This window comes from Elephas maximus, chromosome 11 (assembly GCF_024166365.1).
Source record: "Elephas maximus indicus isolate mEleMax1 chromosome 11, mEleMax1 primary haplotype, whole genome shotgun sequence".
NCBI classification, from domain to species: Eukaryota; Metazoa; Chordata; class Mammalia; order Proboscidea; family Elephantidae; genus Elephas; species Elephas maximus.
The window spans coordinates 21,268,752-21,292,108 of NC_064829.1; the positions used below are offsets into that span (position 1 = coordinate 21,268,752).

Genomic DNA, 23,357 nt, shown 5'->3' on the forward strand with positions numbered 1-23,357 from the left:
GGCAAGTAAGAACTGAAAATGAAGAAAATTCGTTCTTAAATTTGAGTTGTATGCTGAACTATAAAATGGATAATAGAGGGAATTAATACCTGTTTCATGCATGAAGCAATTCTGACGTTCTCCCTTTTATAATCTCTTGCTTTTGAAAGGACACAGTGAAAGGATTTCTTTTCTTTAGACACTAATCCTGGGATTCATGAACCATATTACGTTATTTATCCCATGATAACTCTGCCCACAGGGTACCATTAATTAGCCCATTTATCTATTCACTCACTCACATTTATTGAGCACTTCCTATATGCTGAGCACTGGGGAAGCAGAAGGCAAAAGTATAAATAGATTGGTCTTTACCCTCAGGGTCGAGGGAGGGGTAAAATCAACAGTGAGGAGGGAGCAACAAGCACCCAAGCAGAGCTAACTATAAAGTGTGGAAATTACTAGAACATACATATGTAGCCAGTACAATTAGCATGGAACCTGGTTCAAGGAGGTCATACTGGACTTGGGTTGTGGGTGATGAGCAGGTCTTGGCCAGCTGGGCAAAAGGAGAAGAGGGTATCACAGGAGAGGAACTAAGACGTGGACGTGTGGGCGTAGGAAAGGCACGGCCTGTTCCGTGAGAAACACCAGATTTACATACAATGCACTGAGCGACCAGCCAAACACTTTTCACTTCAGATCTAGACCTCCGAAGGAACTCCTAGAAACAGATTAAGTTAAAGGCACTGAGTCTCGTGTTAATAGTCATGACATCATTTAAAGCCCAAGAGGTCACTTTCAGGATTTCTTTTCTCAAACTATCACTAATTTTCCATCGCCAATTTGGCACCGAGAAAATAGAAAAGTCCTCTTTTCTAAGATTTTCTAAGCCACTGCACCCTTTCTCAGCAGCACACCTAGCCGCCCAGGGAAATTCCCCAAACCAGCCTGTCTTCTTAACTGATAACTCTCTTCTGAACAGGGCATTCCACCATCTGCTCAGCCACCCTAAGCTGTCACGGCCCAGACTCACCCACCATTCATCGCCTCCTTTCTCTGTTAAGATTTCACTTCTGTTTATGCCTAAAAGCCCCACAGATGACTTCACCATCTGACCTGCTCTTTTTGGACTTCCTGTAACCCAAGTGCTGTGACAGCTTCAGCTGTATATTCTAGACATGTATTTAATACTTAGAGGGTCTCTCCACCCCACACTATCAGCCTTTGTAATATCCTTTCTCATATTAACATTGTATTTCTCTTTATCAGCTCATTTGGAGTCCTCTTTCATTTCCCAAAGTATCACCACTATATTAGTTTCCTCTCTGGCTGCAGTAACAAATTATGACAAACTTACTGGCTTGAAACAACACACATTTATTCTCTTACAGATCTGGGGACCAGAAGACCAAAATGGTTTTACTTGGGTTGAAACCAAGTTATGGGAAGGGCCACACTCCCTCTGGGGTCTCTAAGAGAGAATCCGTTGCTTTGCCTTTTCTACCTTCTAGAGCTGCATTCCTTCCATTCCTTGGCTGTGGCCCCTTCCTCTTTCTTCAAAACCAGCAGCATAGATAGTATCTCAAACCTCGTTTTGCCTCCTTAGTCACATCATTTCTTTCTGTGGTCAAGTCTCCCTCTAATTCCCTCTTATAATAATCCCTGTGGTTACATTAGACCCACCTGGACGATCCAGGATTGTCCCCCACCTCAAGATCCTTAATTTAATCACATCTTCAAAGTCCCCTTTGCCATATAAGGTACCATTCACCTAATCCCTGGAACCTGACCCCAGGCTCCTGGGATCAGGGTGTGGACACATTTGGAGCCTTTATCCTGCCTTCCACAACCATCAAAACTCTCACCATGGCTGAGTACTTATTCTGTGCCAGGCATCATTGTATGAGGTGGACACCATTGTTATCTCTGTTTTACAGATGAGGAAATTGAGCAGAAAAGTTAAGTGACTTGGTCAAAGTCCCACAGAGAAATGGTAGAAAGAGGACTCCAACCTAGGTCCATCCAATTCGAATGCCTTTGCTCACTCCTCACACAGTGCTGTATTGTCTCAAATTTTGTGACTGGGAGGGTCTATGTGTTGGTTTGGATCACAGGGACCCCAAAGACTATCGTACCAAACCAACAAACAAAGAAAACAAAACCAAACCAACAAACAAAGAAAAAAACAAATCCCTTGCCATTGAGTTGAATCTACTCATAGCGACCCTGCAGGACAGAGTAGAACTGCCCCATGGAGTTTCCAAGGAGTGGCTGGTGGATTCCAACTGTCAACCTTTTGGTTAGCAGCGGAGCTCTTAACCACTGTGCCACCAGGGCTCCTAGAGATTATCATAGCAACACGAAGTGGAAAATATCACAGAAACTGTACAAGTCCCTTCTCTAGCTGTACTTGTAGATATTTCCCCCACAGAGAGCACTGCTAATTAAGTGGCTGGGTGGTAACAGGCAGCAATTTGCCTCTCCAGTAAGACCGGGAGAGGACCCCTGGGCATTCTGACATCAGGCTAAGGCAGAGGAACATGAAGGACCAACTGAGCTCAGTCAAAAGCACTGTGGAAAGAGTAATCACAGAGCAGGACTGGGAAAAATCCCTGGTGAAAAGGACAATGGAGAGAAACAGAAATATGAGGCCCAGCTACTTTCACTACGGAGAGAGCAAGACAGACAGAAAACCCCTGTATCAGAGGGGCTGGAGAAAAAAGCTGGAGAATAAAGAACACAGCACAAAGTGCTTTCAGATTAACAAAGAGGAAAAGTACACTTGGGGCAGACCCCTGGAGGTCAGAAAGTAAAGATCACAGGCAGGCAGGGAAAATCAAGGATTTTTCTAATGTCCCTATTCATTTGTAAGATTAAATTTTCTCATTCTAAAGAAGCAGTAGACCATGTAGGGAACAGAAAGTTCTGGATGCTGGACTTAAAGAGACCAGAGGGGCCCATTCCTTAATACCAATGCCACTTAGGTGACTTGAGCGTCCATTATCGGAATAATAACATAAAAAACCAAAAACCCAAACCCGTTGCTATGGAGTGGATTCTGACTCATAGAGATCCTATAAGATGGAGTAGAACTGCCCCATAGGGTTTCCCAGGAGCGGCTGGTGGATTTGAACCACTGACTTTTTGGTTAGAATTCATGTGAACCACCTTAGCACGGTACTTTGCAGGGATGAGTAACATTAAGAAACATTGCATTCAGTTTTTTCAATCTCATCAACACAAAAGGCAATAAAGCTTGTTAAGGAGTCTAGCTGATGATTTATTCATTCAGATAGAATTTACTCTGTGGCAGGCAATGCACTTGATCATGGGCCACAGCTGTGATAAGAGAGGCCAGATCAACACCCTCATGGAACTAGCAGGTCCAACAGATGAATACACAATCCTATATAAAATATAAGAATTATGGTAAGGAAATAATGGATGCTATGAGAGCATGTTGGGAGAGGGCACCTGATTCACTGGGCCAGTCAGGGAGGACTTTCTGGAGGAAGTGCTGTCTTAGATGAGACTAGAAGGTTGAAAAGGGGTTAACCAGGGAAGAGAGGAGGTTGGGGTGGGTAGATTGAAAAAGCTGAAGAGAGAGCAGCTCATGCAAAGGCCCTGAGACAAGACAATAAGGCACCTAAGAGGAATTTAAAAGTAGATCAAATCAAAAACCAAAGCCATTGCCATGGAGTCGATTCTGAATCATATCTACCCTATAGAACAGAGTAGAACTGCCCCAAAGGGTTTCCAAGGAGTAGCTGGTGGATTCCAACTGTGGACCTTTTGGTTAGCAGCGGAGCTCTTAACCACTGTGCCACCAGGGCTTCAAAAAAAAAAAAAAGTAAATCAGTAGGGCTGAAATACAGAGCATTAAGAAACAAGGCTGTGAAGAAAAAAGGTCCTCATTTATGTCATGCCTTCTAAGTTAGGAGCTTTGGACTGTATCTGAGGGTAAAGGGGAACCATTGAAGGACTTCTATGCAGAAGATTTAATGATTGTAATTTAGAGAAATCTATAGTGTGCAGAAGGGATTGGATTAAGGGGAACTAGAGGAAGACCCTCAATGAGATGGATTGGCACAGTGGCTGTGACAATGGGTTCAAACCTGGCAAAGATTGTGAGGATGGCGCAAGACCTGGAAGTGTCTCGTTCTGTTGTACATAGGGTCGTTATGAGTCAGAGCTGACTCAATGGCACTTAAGAGAGACAAGACGACCACTTAGGAAGTTTTCACAATAATCTATGTAGCAACTGAGACATAACATAGATTCAAGTGGGAACACAACAGAGGGAATGGAGAGAAGTGTATAGATATAAAATTTAAAGGACTTGGTGTTTTTTCTACTCATTCATCCTTTTATTCCATCAAATTTTATGAGTTTACCTTTGAGACATGATATGAGAGTGAGGGAGAGGAAGGTATCAAAGCTGTCCCCCATGTTTCTGGGTTAAAAAAATGGGTAGATAGTGATGCCATTTACAGAGATAGGAAACACAGGTTAAGGAGGTTTGTGGGGAAGACACGAAGCACAGTTTTGAACAGAATAGGTTTTGAGTAACACCTTTATTTTTCTAACCCAGATATCCTTGGGTCCCCCAGCCTGTGAGCATAAATGAGGTCACAGTGACAATAATAAACATGCCTAGTGATATTTTAGTCCCATCTCATCTTTGCTCCTCCTCCAGCTAATTCTGATTGTCCACAAGAATGGGTTCTGCACGCATTTAGGAACAAATCTGCTTGCTGCCTTCTGCTCAGGCCTCCTTGCTGTGCTGCCAAGAACTTCTTGTGGTGGCGGGCCATCTGTGACACTGCCTGTGTTGTCACTGTCCTCAGTGGGTGGTGGCTCCACGGTCTCTGGTGTGTGTGTGTGTGTGTGTGTGTGTGTATGCAGAGAAAGCAGTGTTGCTTTCTCTGGATCTTCTCCATTAATTAACTAACACAGAGCGTTAGCGCGTGATTCTATGAGTAACGCTTGCCTTGCATTTGGCATTGCTAAGAATGCCTGAAAGGACTAGCAACTCTGCACCTCATCTTGAAGCATGAGTGGGCTGACCACTGTAAAAAAAAAAAAAAAAAGAATCATGAAAAGAATGCTGGCCCAACAGCCTTGACATTTTCACCATCAGTTTGGTTTGTGGTGGCCATAGTGGATAAAAAGCCACGTTGGCACAGAAGTCTTCTTATTGTGCAAATGGCAAGAAACAGAAGACAACAGCTTGGTGATTACGAAGGCTTGTTTTCTAGTTCTTTAGTGTCTGCCAGCTTTAAACGGAACACAGTGAAATCCACAGGCTCTGGTCTAGTGATACTAGAGAGACTGGAAATGGGAAAATATCAGAGTTGAATAAGCAAAGAAGTGCAAGGGGCAGCCAAAGATGGTCTGGAGTGATGAAGTGTGAGGGGAAAAAGGAGAAAAGAGGAAAATAAAAAGAACACCTTTCAAATCCAAAACAACTCACCAGGTTTTAGCTTCCAATAGGGTCCTACAACAGAATAGTCGTGGAATTGAACATATTAAAAAAAATCTTGACGTATAAATAGGTAACATATGCCCATCTTGACGCTCTTAAAAATTAACTGTGATAGACTAAAACGCCATCCTCCTACTTCTCATAGGTTGACTAGATCAGGGGCATTTTAAGAAATGCCTAAAATTTGTACGGGGACCATTGGTGATGCTGTAGGAGGAAGTAAGTCATTAAAAAAAAAAGTCATTAGTGGCTAAATACTTGTGCTCAGTCAGTATACTGTGTATACCTCTCAAAAAACTAGACATTGTGAAGAATTTAAAGGGGGCAAATAAAAGCTCTTTTTCTCTAACAGTCTGAATGTGACGTTAAGATTTAAATGAAACAAAAACATCTGGTACACGCAGCTTATTTCTCCTGCATAAAAACAGAATTTAAGAATAGGAGGAAAATTTCCTCTCCATTGCTCTGAAATTTCCATTATTCTTTGGCTGTTTTTGAATAGACATTCTGAATAGAAATATCTTTTGAGGTCACCTACTTTGAGAGAATAGGGTCTCTGATTTTCAGGTGACAGGACAGTGAGCCCAGAATGCCTGAAAACATAAATCTTAATTCTGTTTATCATTTTTGTCTTTCTTCTAGAAAAGAGTATAATATCTTCCCCACCTTGCTAAGCCTTTGCTAATTCATGGATTTGTGCTATGATCTGATCAAAATAAAAAATATTCTGTGTTAAACATTGAAAAGCTGTATCACAGAGAGCATAGCCAGCTTAAAAACTGTTTTGTCACTTTTGTTTTTGAGATATACTAGCCAAGGTACCAATGAAAGGCAAAGAGAGGTATGGTGGTCTATGAACTTCAGTGGACAAGTGCATTTTTCACATGAACTGAAATCTTTCCAGCCAGGGTAAAATCTAGAAAGGAATAATGTAAATTCACATTGCCAGAGTGCTACTGTTTTTAAAATACAATTTTACACAAAATAAAACCCACCTAAACCGGAGCTGTGGGATAATTTTAGCAATTGAAAAATTACTACCTTCTAGAACATGTACTTAGAAATGAAATGATTCAGAAGCCAATATGATGTATGTATTCTGCTTTCCTTGGAGTAAATTCAACATCAGTTTATAATATACCATGCTAAATGTATTCAATAATCATCGTTTAAATAATTTTGCCTATTTTTCTGCATCCAAATATTCTGCTCTTTTACTAAATTCACTTGGCACTAAACATGATAAAAATATTACGATACAGATGTCATTCTTATGAAAAAGCTTGATTTTTTTCCTTTAGCCCCTCTAGTATCATAAGCAACCTAATCAAAGGAAAACGGCACACTGGGGGTATTCTTTTTAAAATTGTTCATCCCAAATTCACAGATATCATGAAACATGAAATTAACTTCACCATGTTAAAACAAAAATTATGGATTAGCACAGAAATCAAACACAAAGAGACTATTTCTTTTCCTTTCCATAGCCCAGAATTGCTATTAGCTTACCTTATTAGCTGAAATGCCAAACAGAATGTCTTTATGGAAAATTAAGTTCATTATTCATCTCAGCTTTGATTTGGTGTAGTGCAGCTGAGAGCACTTAGCTTCTCTCTACGATTTGCCAATGCAAAGTGGGTGAGTAAGGCAGTAAACACGAGGACTGGGAGGAGTGGTTGGCCATCACTCAGCTCTAGAATTGCAACTTTACATATTCATTCATATGAGGCTACTTAATGAAATTAAATCATATCACTGAAGAAGCATATATAGTGAATACTTAGTGCAGATTTCTAGTGCAATTTAACACAGATGTTGCAGTTAGTGTACTGCATGCTAACTGCTCCTACAAAATTACGTTGCTATCTTTCATTATCTTGGTGGATTCTTAGGCTATTGATTCACTTTGCAGCACATATAGGGGATAATGGAAACCTTGGTGCTGTAGTGGGTAACAGCAACGGCTGCTAACCAAAAGGTCAGCAGTTCGAATCCACCAGGTACTCCTTGAAAACTCTATGGGGCAGTTCTACTCTGTGCTATAGGGTTGCTATGAATTGGAATCAACTCGACAGCAATGGGTTTGTTTTTTTTGTTGTATAGGGGATAATGTATATTCTGCCAAGGAGAAATCCACATAGAGGAGTGATTCCCATAATTTGCTAAAGAAAGAATGCCTCACTGACTAGTGATGGAAAGACCGATACACTTTCACAATTTTGAAAATAATTGTGCATAGATACACAAATTGTGTATAACATCCAAATATTTAATAAAGAAAAAGACTTTAAGGCTTCAGAAGTTAAATAGCAACAGATATCTCTTCTGTGGACATAAATTCTCTTTTAGGAAAAGAAAAGTCATATTGATAATTTATTAAATTTCTCCAAAAGAACTAAACAAGTTTTAGAAAACTTTGGGCAAGTACTTTTATTTTTGAAAAGTTGACTTTCCTAGAGAAATACGGCAGAAAATCTTGCTTAGTTAAAATGTGTTTTATTTCCAGATGAGGCATGCTCTCCTAGGCGCTTTACTTCCTGGGATTTGTGCATGCTGTATTTATTTCAATCCACCTTTACCAAGTGAAAGGTATAACCTCTAGAGCAAGACCAGTCCCAGTCCTTTGGCCACTGAAATTTGTCCACCGCATATCTGTCCAATTTTGGTGTACACCAAAGCTTTTCGAACTTTTCTCGCCTCTGTCACCATGCAAAACCAACCCCCCAAACTCTCCTCTCGTGGATTTATAAGAGCGGGGCTGCCCCGAATGAAAAATGATGAAGGTGAAACATAACTAAACTAATATGCCTCAACTGTTAAGCATAGAATTACCATATAACCCAGCAAATCTACTCCTAGGCATGTATATACTCAAGAGAAATGGGAACAAACATTCACAGAAAAACTTGTACAAGAACGTTACATAATAGCTGAAAGTGGAAACAATCCAACCATCAGTCAACTGAAGAATGGATAACAAAGTGTGGTATATCCATACAACGGAATATTATTTGACATTAAAAAGAAATGAAGTACCACATGCTATGACATGGATGAACACTGAAAACATGGTGCTAATCGAAAAAGCTAGTCATAAAAGACCACGTATTGTGTGATTCCACTTATATATGTATGAAATAGGCAAATTTATAGAGCTGGAAATAGATTAGTGGTTGCCCAGGGCTGGGACAGGAAGGACTAGGGAGTGACTGCTAATGGGACAGGGTTTCTTATTGGAGTTATGAAAATGTACTGATCAGATTTTGTTGATAGTTGGAAAACTCTGTGAATATGCTAAAACCATTGAATTATACACTTAAAATGGGTGGAATTTTATGGTTTGTGAATTGTATGTCAATAAAGATGCTAATAAAATTATTAATTTGTGACAGAAATATTTATATGTATATTATATTTTTTATATTTTATATATATATATATATATAAAATTCTGCAAAAGGCAGATTTCAAAAAGAGAGGTAGAGGAGGACTAAGGATAGCCTAATTCTTGAGGACTGATGGGCTCCAGACCTACCTAAAGAATCATTTGTGTTGATGTTTTATCATGGCTAATTTTCTATGTGAAAAAAGTCAGAAGAACGAGAGCAAGAGGAAGAAAGGTAGGAGGAAGAGAAAGGAGAGGAAGAAGAGGAAGAAGAGAAGAAAGAGCAAGGGGTAAGAAGACAAATGAAAGAAGGCAGAACTTGGAGACTTGTTATTGATTAGATATTGTAAAAGGGAAGATGATTAAAAAAGGAAGGTAGGACCACAAAACTTCATTCTAATAATATAATATCGATTAATCCAGATGAGAGTAAAAACAAAGTTTTTAAAGAAACCATAGAAATTGCTAAAGGAGGGGATTGAAGTGTTCAAATTAAAGGAACTTGTTTCAAACATGAGATGTGGGTTTAAAATCAAGGAAGAATACAGGTAAAATAATAAGCACCAAGAGTGCTAAAGCCACGAATAAAATGAAGTTTGTTAATTAAAAAAAAAAAGAAGCAAAAAGACCAAGGCAAGGACAGTGAAAAAGCCCTTTTAAAAGATATAGTTTGAAGCAAATTTAAGAAAAAAAAAAAGAAAAATCCCAAGGCTTGGTGCAGATGGTATAACGTGAACAGATGATGATGAAGGAGGAAGAAGAAAACAAAAAGTCAAACTCTTAAACTTGTATTTTCCTACCATTTTCTCTATTAAAGAAAATGATCTTCAAATTGGAGAGAGTAGAAGAAGAAGCATGGTGAAGAGAAATTTGAATCCCAGGAAAACCTCTCATACATAGTTGTTGCTAGATGCCTTCCAGTCAGCTCCAACTCATAGCGACACTATGTACAACAGAACAAAACACAGCCTGGTCCTGCACCATCCTCACAATTGTTATGCTTGAGCCCATTCTTGCAGCCACTGGGTCAATCCATCTCCTTGATGGTCTTCCTCTTTTTGGCTGACCATTTACTTTACCAAGCATGATGTCCTTCTCCAGGGACTTTTCCCTCCTGATAACATGTCCCAAGTACGTGAGATGAAGTCTCACCGTCCTTGCTTCTAAGGAACATTCTGACTGTATTTCTTCCAAGACAGATTTGTTCATTCTTCTAGCAGTCCATGGTATATTCAACATTCTTTGCCAACATCATAATTCAAAGGCATCAATTCTTCTTCAGTCTTCCTTATTCATCGTCCAGCCTTTGCATACATATGAGGCAACTGAAAATGCCATGGCTTTGGTCAGGCAAAACTTAGTCCATGAAGTGACATCTTTGCTTTTTAACACTTTAAAGAGGTCTTTTGCAGCAGACTTGCCCAATCCAATACATTTTGATTTCTTGAGTGCTGCTTTCATAGGCTTTGATTGTGGATCCAAGTAAAATGAAATGCATAGATGACTAATAAACTAATATTTTTGTCATTCCAGATCTCCCATAAGACCTTCAGACCCACGTATCTCACTTGGTACTTGACAACTTCACTTAGATAATTTACAGATACTTCATACACAGCACCTTCAAAATCAAACTCATTTTCTCACGAGCCCCCCACCCCAACCTCTGCAGTAAACACACCTACTCTTCAACTAGAGTTCCCTGCTTCCGTGAGTGCAGCCACCATCTTTTATGTAAGTCAGAAACCTAGATACCATTCAGGACACTTCAAGTCACATCACCAAGTCTTGTAGATTTGGAATCTCTGGAGACTGTCCACTTGCCTCAATATCCTTGTCACCAGCCTAGTCCCAATCACCATTTCCCTTCACTGAGAGTACTACACTTGTCTTCTGACTGGTTTTCCTTCTTCCATTTTCCCTCCCTTCTAAGTTACTGAAAACAAAGGATGTTTTCAGAAGGCAAAGTGAGTATCAGCTTCCCTCATGCCTACCCTCCAACACATACAAATAAGGATATAAAGATTCAAGTTTTAAACTTGATCTTCAGGGCCCTGCATATTTTTCCAGCCTCATCTTGCACCATCTTGGTGATCCAGCCACACTAATCCTTTTGTTTCTTTCTGCCTTTGCACATGCTTATCCCTCTACTTGGGACATTACTCCCTTGGCTTGTTGTCTAATTTACTCTTGCTCTTCCTTCAAACTCAATCCAAACCATCACTTCCTAGAGGATGCTTCCCTGGGCTTCTTAAGTCAATGGGCTATTATAGTACTGTATCCTTCTTTGTAGTTACTGAGCAAAGTGATCACTTGGGATGGGCTTGTATGAACAGAAGGTTCAGAAGTTGCTTGGGTCACCACAGTCTTGGCATCTTTAGAGTCTTATATGGGCCAAGTCCCTTAGTTAAACTCTGTGGGGAGACCTTGCCTCCCTGTTGGTCACCCTTCTAATAAGGAAGTATGAGGGGTGCCTTTCCTGGAGAGGAGGCAGGGAAAAAACATTTTGGGCTCAGGTACCCAGCAGTCTGATCTTATGTGACAGCTGTTTAGGGGAGTGCTAAGCAATACCAGTTTCCCATACTCTAGAAGCCATGGGGGCCTTGGTCCCGTGGGTAGCTGACTTTAGCTACCTACAGTTCCTCCCACTGAAGAAAGAGCAGCCCTGTTTGCAGATAGTTCCCAGAGAACCAGGGAAGGGTTTCCAACATAATTCAACAGTAGCCCTTACCACAGTAGTAAATTTACATTTATTTTTGTGATTGCTCTTCCCCTTGGCCAATAAGGAGCATGAGAGTAAGAATCGTGTCTGTCTCTGATCATTGTATCAGCTTGCATCTACACTGGGCTTGGCAATAAATAGTAGGCATTTAATGAATACTTTCTGAATGAATGAATAAAATGGCTTTTAAATTGCTCGCCTGAGGTAAGAAGGCGATGATAGTATAATTGCTGCTAGCAAAATAAAGTACGTGTCTGTGTTGAGTGTCAGTACTAGTTTTTTGTTTATAAAGTCTGACCATCTTTCCCTTGTCAATACGGCTGTGATGTTACTAGAAGATGAAGATCTGCTATTAGTTGAACACAGGCAGTTCACTTAGAAAATTGGTAATTAAGATGTTTATGTAAAACATTGTAGACATATTAGATTAATATTTTAACTTTCTCAATTAAGACATTTTCCTTTTTAAAAAAGAGAATGATAATACTGACAAGCCTCTGAATAAACTGAACACACTTTGGACATGTTATCAGGAGGGACCAGTCCCTGGAGAAGGACATCATGCTTGGTAAAGAAGAGGGTCAGTGAAAGAGAGGTAGACCCTTAATGAGATGGATTGACACAGTGGCTGCCGCAATGGGCTCAAGCATAACAATGATTGGGAGGGTGGTGCAGGACTGGGCAGTGTTTGGTCCTGCTGTACGTAGGATCACTATGAGTTGGAATAGACTCAATGGCACCTAACAATGACATCATCAAGGAGGGAAAAAAGGAAGCAATATATGAACGTGATTAGGAATGAAAAAAGAGACCTGGATAAATACACAGACAATATTAAATCTATCACACAAAAAGAACAGAAACAGACTTATTACCAATACAAAAACATAAACATTTAGAACATTAAACTTAGATTTTTATTCCCAGGCAGGTTAGATCCTTGTGAACACAAGAGCTTTCAATTAGAGTGCCAAATTCAAGATGGGTCACCTGAAAGATTGTTAAGAGAAATGATGGTGGCAAAAGATGGACAAATCTTTTGAATCTTTAAAAAGATAAGTTCTGTATATAATAGCTTATTGGGTTAGGCTTTATGACTCAGAATCATCCTAGCATAGGCTGTTAAATAGAAGGACTCTGAGTACTAAGTACCCTGGGCTGAATAAACAGTAGTATGCTAAGCAGTCTATGCTATATTTTTTTATTTTTGAAGACTAACTTGGTTGATGGTGAAACACGTAAACTGAGCTTTCTCATAAAAAAATTGTCTTCGTGGATAGGACTGGGAGGGAAATATTTTTAAATATTAGCAGGACTTCTCGTTTTGGCAGGAATAGAATTTTCTTACTTCTCTTGGAGTTCATTTTGAACAACAAAAACAGTAACACAGCAAAATGAAAAGAAGTACCCACCAATTACATTTTCAGCAAAAGCAACAGAAAATCCACAAACTCCAAGGTCAGAGCCCAGCTGGAAGCTGAAGAGGGAAGTCGCCATAATGCGGCAGGTGAGTGGGAAGTCAGAAGAGGTACTGGATAAAGCAGAGCTCAGAAATCTCTCTCAATTATCAACTCCCCGAAAGGGAGGGCCTTTGTTTAAGAGCAAAATGAGGTGCATGATACTGAGTTGAATCTGGGTAGTGGAGAGAGAGTTGGCAAACCTGAGTAAGGGCCTGAAAAAGTCTATTTCTACAAGTGCTTGTATCACTTGCTTCCCCGTGTGACAGATAGTCTATGAGGTGCTCCATTAAGAAACTGAGGAAGGTCAGAACTCGGTTTGGTTCTGAGAATCAGAGATTATGTGGCTACAGAGACACATTATATTGTAAGGAAGCCATTGATCACTGTAGGAGCAGCAAAGGAAGCCCTGGATTTAGAAATGCTTGGAAAGCCACTGCCCACAATTCTCTCCTCAGAAACATTTTCTGATTCTCTAGGAAAATCAAACCCCTTTAAACAGAAGCAACGTAACAGGAACAGACATGCTAATACTATAAGAAATATGACAAAGAACAGCCCCAAATTCCTTATAAATAATGAAAACTTGCCAGAAAAAAATGTTGCCACAAAACAGCTAAAAAGCATAATCTAAACTTTCAGCATGAATTAAAAAATAATTACTGAAGAAATCGTAGCTATTAAGTCAACTATTATGCTAAGTAAGTGAGATCATACACTGTCCTTTCGTGACTGACTTCCCTTCACTCTGCATGATGTTCTCAAAGTTTATCCCTGTTGTAGCATGTATCAGGACTTCATTCCTCTTAACGGCTGAGTAATATTCCACTGTACGTATCTACCACATTTTGTTTACCCATTCATTTGTTGATGGGTATTTAGACTGTTTCTACCTTTTGGCTATTGTGAATGGTGCTGCAATGAACATTGGTGTACAAGTATCTCTTTGTGTTCCCATTTTCAATTCTTTTGGGTATATACCTAGGAGTGGAATTGCTGGATCATAGTAATTCTATGCTTAACTTTTTGAGGAATCATGAAACCATTTTCCACAGTGACTGTACTATTTTACAAGCCCACCAGCAATGGATGACAGTTCCAATCTCCAAATCCTCACCAACATCTGTTGTTTTCCATTTTTTTAAAAAAATCATAGCCATCTCAGTGGATGTGAAGTGATACTGCATGGTGGTTTTGATTTGCATTTCTCTAATTGGTATAGTGGTTAGGAGCTCAGCTGCCAAACGAAAGGTCGGCAGTTGGAATCCACCAGCTGCTCCTTGGAAGCCCTATGGAACAGCTCTACTCTGTCCTATAAGGTTGCTCTAAGTCTGAATCGACTCGACGGCAATGGGTTTTTAATTGATTAATGACAGTGAGCATCCTTTAATGTGCTTGTTGGCCATTTGTATTTCTCTAGAAAAAATTTTATTTGAAACGGATTAACTTTTCCTTACAGGTTTTTTAATTTATGTGGCCCTCTTTTTTTTTTTTTTTTCTTTTCTGAGTAAATTTTAAACTAATGTATCAGTTTCTTAAATTTTTATGGATATAGTACAGCTTTCCATTTTTTAATTGAGTTTCAAACAATTTATTCTCCTAGGAAATTGTCCACTCTAAGTTTGCAATGTATTGGCAGTAAGTCTGTTTCTGTTCTTTTTGTATGATAGATTTAATAACTTCTGTGTATTTATCCAAGTCCCTTTTCTCATTCCTGATCGTGTTCATGTAGTGCTTTCTTTTTTCCCTCTGTAGTGAGTTTAGTCAGAGTTTTATCAATATTATCAGTCGTTTCAAAGAACAGCAACTATGCAAAAATGTTAACAGTGATGATCTCTAGGTGATTTTTAATATCTTCTTTATGTTCGTACATATTTTACAAAATTTCCCCAATAAATGTACATTAACTTTATGAATTCCCCTTTAATAATACCTGTAATGAAATGTTATACTTTAAACAAAATAAATGTGGACTAGATAGGCAATTCATAACTGGTTAAGTGACTTTTCCTGAATAGGTTATAAATGATTCATGACAAATTATAGGATGGTCATTAGTAGCATATACAAACCTTTCCTTTTGGCCCAATTCTGAACATTTGCTTTTTTTACCCTCAAGTTCGATGATATAGTAGATACAATTATAAGATTTAAAATATCACACATTTTGGAAAGATACTCAAAATATATTTCAGGTTTGGTAGGCTCAAATATTTTGATAGTGAAATCACTCTTTTTGTAATTTAAGTAGCACTGTCAGGTGCATTAGAAATAAGCTGCCTCTTCCTTAAAATTTTACTGCTACTTGCTGGAAAATTCCAGTAATAAATAAATAACATGAAGATAACTACTAACATAAATGTTGCCCTGTACAGCTGGGTCATGTACAACGTGCACAGCAGGAAACGACGGCCCTGGGTTAGAAAGATGTACTCATAGCTGTAAGACAGCATTTAATCAAGATAAATGCAGTATGACACATTAGGGTAAACTGGCCAAGTGCATAGGTATAGGGTGGGAGAAACATGTCAACATAACTTCACATGAGAAAGACGGTTCCAGGAATTTTACTCAAGTGCAAGCCAGGTTGATATGGCTGCCAGACAGACTAGTGCACTGATAGAAATAGGGTGTTCGTGACTGACTTTCATTGACCTCTGAGAAGTCTGAACCCAACTGAAATAGTGTTCACTTACTGATACTGTGAGTTAAGAGAGATGCTTTCTTGGACAAGACACAATTTGTCAGTTGGGATGCTGAAAGTGCTGAAAGTCATGTTCTCAAAGAATTGCTGAAGGAATCAGGTCTGTTGAAAATGGAACCATGAAATGGAAAATGGAAAATGATGGTTTACACTTGAAAGACTGCCATGTGGAAAAGTAATGAGATTTATTTTCTGTAGCTCTACATCCATGTTAAAGGGGGACAGATTTGGATTCACAATAAAGAAGGATCTTCTAAAAGAGTGCCAGGAATGGAAACTACTACTGGAGTAAAAATTCAGAAAATCTTTCCAGAGGTGATTTGGCAAGTACAACAATATGGCATTTTGCATACTGCAGTGTAATGAATTACTTAATATAGTCTTTCTAGTCATGGTCTTTGTGACTCACACACAATGATTGAGTGGGACTATACAAATAAGGTATATGGAAATTGTGATGGTTGGGGTTATGTGTCAACTGGGCTAGACCACGATTTCCAATATTTTGTGGTCATCCTCCATTTTATGTGTTGTGGATCGTGACGTCCACATGTTGATGAGACAATTTGTGTTCGGTAAGTTCTGGGGGGAAGCCTTGCAGGAGGGCGTGATTTAAGTCTCACCCTTACTCAGGTTACACCCTTCCCTGGGGTGTGGCCTGCATCTAAGGTATATGTGTGTGTCCTGTCAGGGCTCTCTCTCTCTACATCTGGATCCTGCATCCAGTTCATGATCAATTGACCTGCTGATTCTGGGATTTATAGGCTTCCACAGCCCCTTGGGCTGGCGGCCTATGGTCTGACCTGATTCACCAGCTTCCACAGCCTTGTGAGTCAGCAGCCATGGTCTGAACTGCCGGTTTGGGTTCATCAGCCCCTGCAGCCATGTGGGTCAGGAGAAGCCTATGCCTGACCTGTAGATTTAGGACTTGTCAGCCTCCACAACCACGTAAGCCATTTCCTTCATATGGTTTGTGAGTTCCACGAGACGTTGCAGCAAGTTAGAGAACCCAAAGACACGACGAGAGAGTACTGAGAGGAGAGGGAGTAGTCGATGTTAGCAATGATGGAGTGGTACAGCAGCTTGGAAAAGTTGAACATTTGGGACATCTTTAACTTCTGCCTCATAGGAACCATCTTTGTGCTGATCCTTACAAAAGAAATTATTCATTTACATACTAGTTGACTTAATTAGTCTACTTCCAGGAATTTATCCTGAATTAATAATTGGATGCTTATGAGGATATTAGTAAAAGCAAGTCATTTGGATAGGTTACTAAGGAAATAAGAGGAAAAGAAAAAGAAGCATGAAAAAACTAGAATGGGGCAAAAAGAACTGGGGAAAGAGAACGAACTCAATGGAACAGAAGCTACTATTATAGGTGCGGGGTGGAAAAATGAGAGACATTATTAGAAAATTACCAGTCAAAATAAGGTTGAATGCAGGCCACTGAGGCAATGGCCCAATTTTTTTTGTAATTAGATGAGAGAATTGTGATTGCTAAAATAAAACTTAGACGGAGGAACTCAAGTGCAGCAAGGTCAACAAAAATAGCTAATAGGAAAGAAATTACTTTAGACAGTTGAAAATGAAGAAACCTATAACTAATGGGTGTTAAATTGTTTATAATATAGAGAAAGGATACTGATTCATGTAAGAAGATTATTAGATTCTATAGGAATGTATTAATAGAGAGCTCCAGGGTATAGTAAGAAAATGCCTCCTTTATAAGTGTGAACTCTTGATCAGAGGAACAGCTTGGGCATTTATGATTCTCTTCCACTGAAAATAATAGAAAGAACAACAAAAAAGTGCAGAATAATTATTCAAAATTAGAACCTTTAAATTATTTTAAAGTTCTAATATTTACTTGTATTTCTTTCTTTAATTTGAAGGATAGTACATAGCTTTTAGGACTACTAAACCAGAAAATAGGAAACCCTGGTGGCGTAGTGGTTAAGTGCTACAAGGGGTTGGTAGTTCTAATCTGCCAGGCGCTCCTTGGAAACTATGGGGCTGTTCTACTCTGTCCTATAGGGTCGCTATGAGTCGGAATCGACTCGACGGCACTGGGTAACCAGAAAATGTCTTAAATTTTATTGAAAAATGTACTTACGGCATTATTTATAATCGTGAAAAACTAAACAAGTACAAATGCTAAATAATTAAATGAATATTCTAATCATGATGCATTAGGATATTTTAATAGTTATATATATTTTCATTAAAATGATAGACTATTATTAAAAATGGTAAGCATTTAATAAAATTATAGGCATAGGCAGAAGTACAACGTATACAAAATCATTTTTACACCATCGCTTTAGGGAAACTACCGGCGAATCCAATAGTGACTTTCTAATTGCCACATCCATTGATAGGATTTTTTTTCCTTGTCTAACTGGACCACTCTTTTGGTTTTTGATCTTGTTAAACTTTCCCCATTTCTCAAAATCCTATTCACCCTTTGCTTCCATGCCACCATGCTTTTTCTTTTCTTTTTTTAAATCTCCTCCTGTCTTAATCTTTATCATTGCTCTCCTTTGGCTTCTGTTTGTGCTTTAATGCCTGGGTAGCCCAGGAAACTGGCATGTGCTTCCCCATCTTCTAACTTCAGGCATGTCCCAATGGATCTCATTCAGCGTCAAACTTTTTATTTTTTACCACTTATATAACTCCAGTGATGGTTAATTTTATGTGTCACCTTGGCTAGGATATGGTTCCCAGTAGTTTGGTCAAACACTAGTCTAGCTGCTGTCATGTAGTAGTCAGGGACATGTGATTAATCTGTTGGCCTTGGGCAGAACAGATTACTTTCCATAACATAATTACCTTACATCTAATTCAATGTAATGTAATCCCCTTCCATAACATATATCTAATGTAATGTGATGAATCAATCAGTTGAAAAGAGTGTGTTCTGCCTCCAGACTATAAATTTTGTCAGGACTTCCATTAGACTCTGCATTCTTTCTGTCTTCTGACATACAGATCTTGCACTTGTCAGCTCCCAAAATCGTGTGAGCCAATTCCTTGAGGTAAATCTCTTTCTCTTTCTTTCTAGAGAACCCTGACTAAAAAAATTCCCAAATACCTTCCTCCAGTTCTGCCATCTTCCTGAACTCCACAATCAAATTCAGCTGCCTTCACTTCTCCCTCTTCCTCATTCATCCCATCCACTTCTTGACCAACTTGACACCTTTAAAGTATGGTAGAAAAATCTCTTTACTTCTCTTCCTCTTTATTGCTTTTGCCCTTGTATGAACTACAATGATCTCTTCTCTGGATTATTATAATAGCCTCCCAATAATATTTGAAAAAATGAATCCTGCCTATGAGATGTCTTCAATTGGATACACCGTAGGTACATCAGACTCAATGTCAAGAAAGAAATTATCTTTTCCATCCAAACATATTCTATCTCCCATAGTATCTATCTCAGTTGGAGGTACCAATATGCACCCAATTTTTCAAACTATACACCAATTATCATTTCTATTCTTCTGTTTTTTTTTTTTTTAATTTCATTCAATATTCAAGTCCAGGCAAGTCTATATTTTAAACATGTCTTCTCCTTTTCTTTATCCTCAGCATCACCCACCCCCCAGTAGAGTAAGAGCACCTTGAAGCTGGTGTCTTTTCAACTTTGCATGCCCAGGCACCAACAGATACTTGGTGGTCACAAATATTTGTTGAATTAAAAATATTATATATAACAAAAGGTGAAAATCTATATAAGGCATTCATTACAAATGTGTAAAACACATGTGTTTACATTTATAATGCTGGAAGAGAATCTCAAGTGATATAAAAAGTTGATGTTTTACTGTTAAGTGAATAACATGAATTTTAAATAAGATAGAAGCAGCAAATACGTAACTCATAGGCAAAGAGGAATCTAGACCTGATAAATGCAATATTGTTCAGATTAATTTCCCTCTGCTCTAAAAATCTCACTAAACGAGTTTTCAGATGATAAACATTGGAGGATACAGCAGCTCATGAGAAAGAACATTACCTTCAGATGACATTAAAGTTAGAACTTTAATTGTCAAAAGAAAAGCAGTGGGTAAAGCTTTTGGATTCTTGTCTTTTTAAGAAGAGGGACCAAGAAGACTTTCAGAGGCTTTTCATGCATTGAGGTTATAGGTGTATTTTAAATAGGAAGAGAAGCAAAGGCAGATGACAATATTTAACATAAACAAAAAATTTAATTGCAAGTAAAAAAATAAATGATATCTAATAGTGAATTAATAATTTCTAATAGTGAATGGTGTTAACCAAAATGTTAGTGGTTGGAACCCACCAGTCGGCCCATGGGAGAAAGATGTGGTGGTTTGGTAAAGATTACAGCCTTGGACACCCTATGGGGCAGTTCTATAGTGTCGCTATGAGTTGGAATTGACTCGATGGCAGTGGGTTTTTGGTTTAACAGTGAATGCAGTATACAAATGAGTATAAATTATGCTACAAGTGTTTTGATTTTAAATAGTGATTTGAATGGAGATATTGTCAAAGTATTTTGGAAGAGTATTCTTTTACAACAGTCTAACACACAAAGAAATTGATGGTCTTCTCATTCAATTTCCACAAAACAGAAGTCTCTGGAAACCATTGGCTATACAAAGTGATCTCATTCAGTTGATATACTCTGAATGGATGATTTCACATACCTTTCATATGAAGCTTCAACAGTGTTAGGTTTAAAATATATATCCTGTATTAGGTAGTAGATGCTGTGGTAGTCAGAATAAGGCCCCCCTCACAATGATGTTCAGTGTCCTAATCCCCAGGACCTGTGATTTGTTACCTGACATGGCAGAAGGAACTTTGCAGATGTGCGTATGTAAGGATCTTGAGATAGGGAGATTATCACAGATCATCTAGGTGGGTCCAATGTAATCACAAGAGTCCTTATAAATGAAAAAAAAAAAAAAAAATCAAACCCATTGCTGTAGAGTTGATTCCGACTCATAGCGACCCTATAGGACAGAGTAGAACTGTCTTATAGAGTTTCCAAGGAGTGCCTGGTGGATTCAAACTGCCAACCTTTTGGTTGGCAGCCATAGCACTTAACCACTATGCTGCCAGGGTCTCTGTATAAATGAAAAGAGGGAGGCAAAAGGAACATGGAAGGAATTGTGACCACAGAAGCAGAGATCAGTGATGTGATCGCTGGCTTTGAATATGGAAGGGGGCCACGGACCAAGGAATGCAGTAGTCTTATAAGCTGGAAAAGGCAAGGAGACAGATTCTCCCCTGGAGCCACCAGAAGTAACACAGCCCTGCCGACACTTTGACCTACTTTGGGCTTCTAACCTCCAGAAATGTAAGATAATAAATGTGTGTTGTTTTACAATACTAAATTTGTGGTAATTTGTTACAGCAGTGATAGGAAGCTAATCCAGATGCTACAGGATTTCATTTGACCAAAAGCCTGAATAAACAAATTTGTCACTTCTAACAGTAACTTCTGTGATATCTCTTAAATCTACTCTTTTGTTTCAGTTCGAATTGTTACCACTGTTTTCTTGGCTTAATAATAAGGCCATTTATGGAGGCATTTTATAACGCCCCCCTCTCTGAGCACTGTTCTATGCCTATTCTATGTATTAACTCATTTAATTCTCTCAACAACTCCATGTGATAGGTATTCTTATTGTCTCCTTATTATGGATGAGGAGGCCAAGACAAGAGAGGCTAAATAACTCACTCCAAGTCGCATAATTAGTGAAATGCAGAATTTGAACACATCTCTCTGGCTCCAAAGCTGTGTTTCCTCTTCCCAGAGCTAACTTCCCAGCCTTTGAACTGCACAGCTTTCAACGGAGGTGCCTTCTTCACTAGTTTACTATATATTTTACTTTCTTGATTAATTACTGTCACAGAGGGCATTTTGGCTCCCATGATACCCACTTCCTGTCGTCGTGCTTGTGAATATGTCACGTTACATGGCAGAAGGGGCTTTGCAGATGTAATTGAGGTTTCTAATCAGTGCCCTTAAGAGAAGGTTTTTCCAGATTAATCTGGGTGGACACAATGTGATCACATGAGCCTAGGAAAGCAGAGCTTTTTCCTGGCTGAGGGTGGAAGAGGAAGTCAGAGAAATGAGGCAGAAGTCAGAGATTTAGAGCACAGTAAGGAACTGATGTGCCGCTGTTGGCTTGAAGCTGGAGGTGCCACATGTTGAGGAAGCAGAGCCCTCAGTCCTACGACCACAAGTAATTGAATTCTGCCATCGGCCTGAACGTGCTTGGAAGCGAATCTTCTTGAGCCTGCAGGAAGAGTCCAGCCCAGCCAACACCTGTGCTAGACTTCTGACTCACAGAACTGAGAGATAATAAATAAGTGTTGTTTACACTCCTGGGTCTGTACTACTTTGTTCTGGCAGTGACAGAAAACTAATACAATTATCCTGATGAGCGGGTTTATAAATATCACTCTCTTCTCAGACTCTTTCCTGGCTGTCACTGCTCAGCTCCTTCCCTTTGACATCCCAGAATCTTTACTCCGTAGTTCAGCTCACCCTACTCATCTCCTTTCCTCTCCAACTGCTCTCCTGCAAGACTCTGAACTAGCTGGTTCCTGAAATAACGTCTATGACTTCATGCAGTCAATTTCTCCCTCCCTCCCTCCCTCCTTCACTTGTGCCTGCCTTCTTTCCTGCCTGCCACCCATCCATCCATCCACCCATAAACAGGGTGTGCAAGGCACCATATTATGTTTTTTTTTTTTTCCCCTTTTGGTTTATATTAAGAGCCATGGTAGTGCAGTGGTTAAGTGCATGGCTGCTAACTGAAAGGTTGGCGGTTCAAACCTGCCAGCTGCTTCCCAGGAGAAAGATGCTTTCATAATCTGCGTCCATAAAGATTACAGCCTTGGAAAGCCTATGGGGCAGCTCTACCCTGTCTTATAGGGTTGCTATCAGTTGAAATCCACTCCATGGCAACAGGTTTGGTTCATATAGGCACAGGAGATACAGAGCTGAATCATTTGAGTGATTCACGAACAATGGGACAACGCTAAGGGCAATCTTTGCTAACCTGCCCCCGTAGAAATACTATAGAAGCTGCAGAGACACAGCATGTCAGATGCTGCCTCTGTGGGGAAAACTTTCTTCTCAGCTATGCTTCCTCCCTAAAACCTGGGCTGTAATTTTTCTTCCTAACCCATTCACTTCATTCAGATATCTTTATGCTTCTTATTTTGCTGCACATTTCTTTATCCAACTATTTAATGCTCCACTAGATTATAAACTCTCTGAGAGTGAGAACTATTTGCAAATCTTTGAAGTCCCCTCTCCTTTTAGCATCAACCCTTGTATATGGCAGATTTTCAGCTTGTCACTTGAATTGATCATTAAGAAAAATTTCTTTATAATAAATCCTAAAGAAGGAAAGCCATCAATTTTAATTTCTCAAGAAAAAAGCTACATAATTCAAGAAACATCACAGTTTAAACTTGCTAAACCAAAACAAGCCCATTGCTGTAAAGTCGACTCCAACTCATAGCAACCCTATAGGACAGACTAGAACTGCCCCATAGGGTTTCCAAGGTGGATTTGAACTGTTCTTAACCACTGCACCACCAGGGCTCCTTTAAACTTGTTAGTGGCTTTTTAT

The 23,357-nt window shown here is 39.2% G+C and overlaps 1 protein-coding gene across 25 annotated transcripts in view; it reads right to left on the reverse strand.

Moving 5' to 3' along the window:
- The window catches only part of DLGAP1 (DLG associated protein 1), a 1,139,806-nt gene that overhangs the window by 362,368 nt on the left and 754,081 nt on the right, over positions 1–23,357 (reverse strand). For 4 of the 25 annotated variants that reach the window (XM_049901330.1, XM_049901331.1, XM_049901336.1 and 1 more), the window contains exon 2: positions 11,041–11,047. The exons of the other annotated variants lie outside the window; for them this stretch is intronic. In XM_049901330.1, the coding sequence (XP_049757287.1) occupies positions 11,041–11,047 (7 nt within the window). The remainder of the gene's footprint in view (positions 1–11,040; positions 11,048–23,357) is intronic. 25 annotated transcript variants of the gene reach the window in all.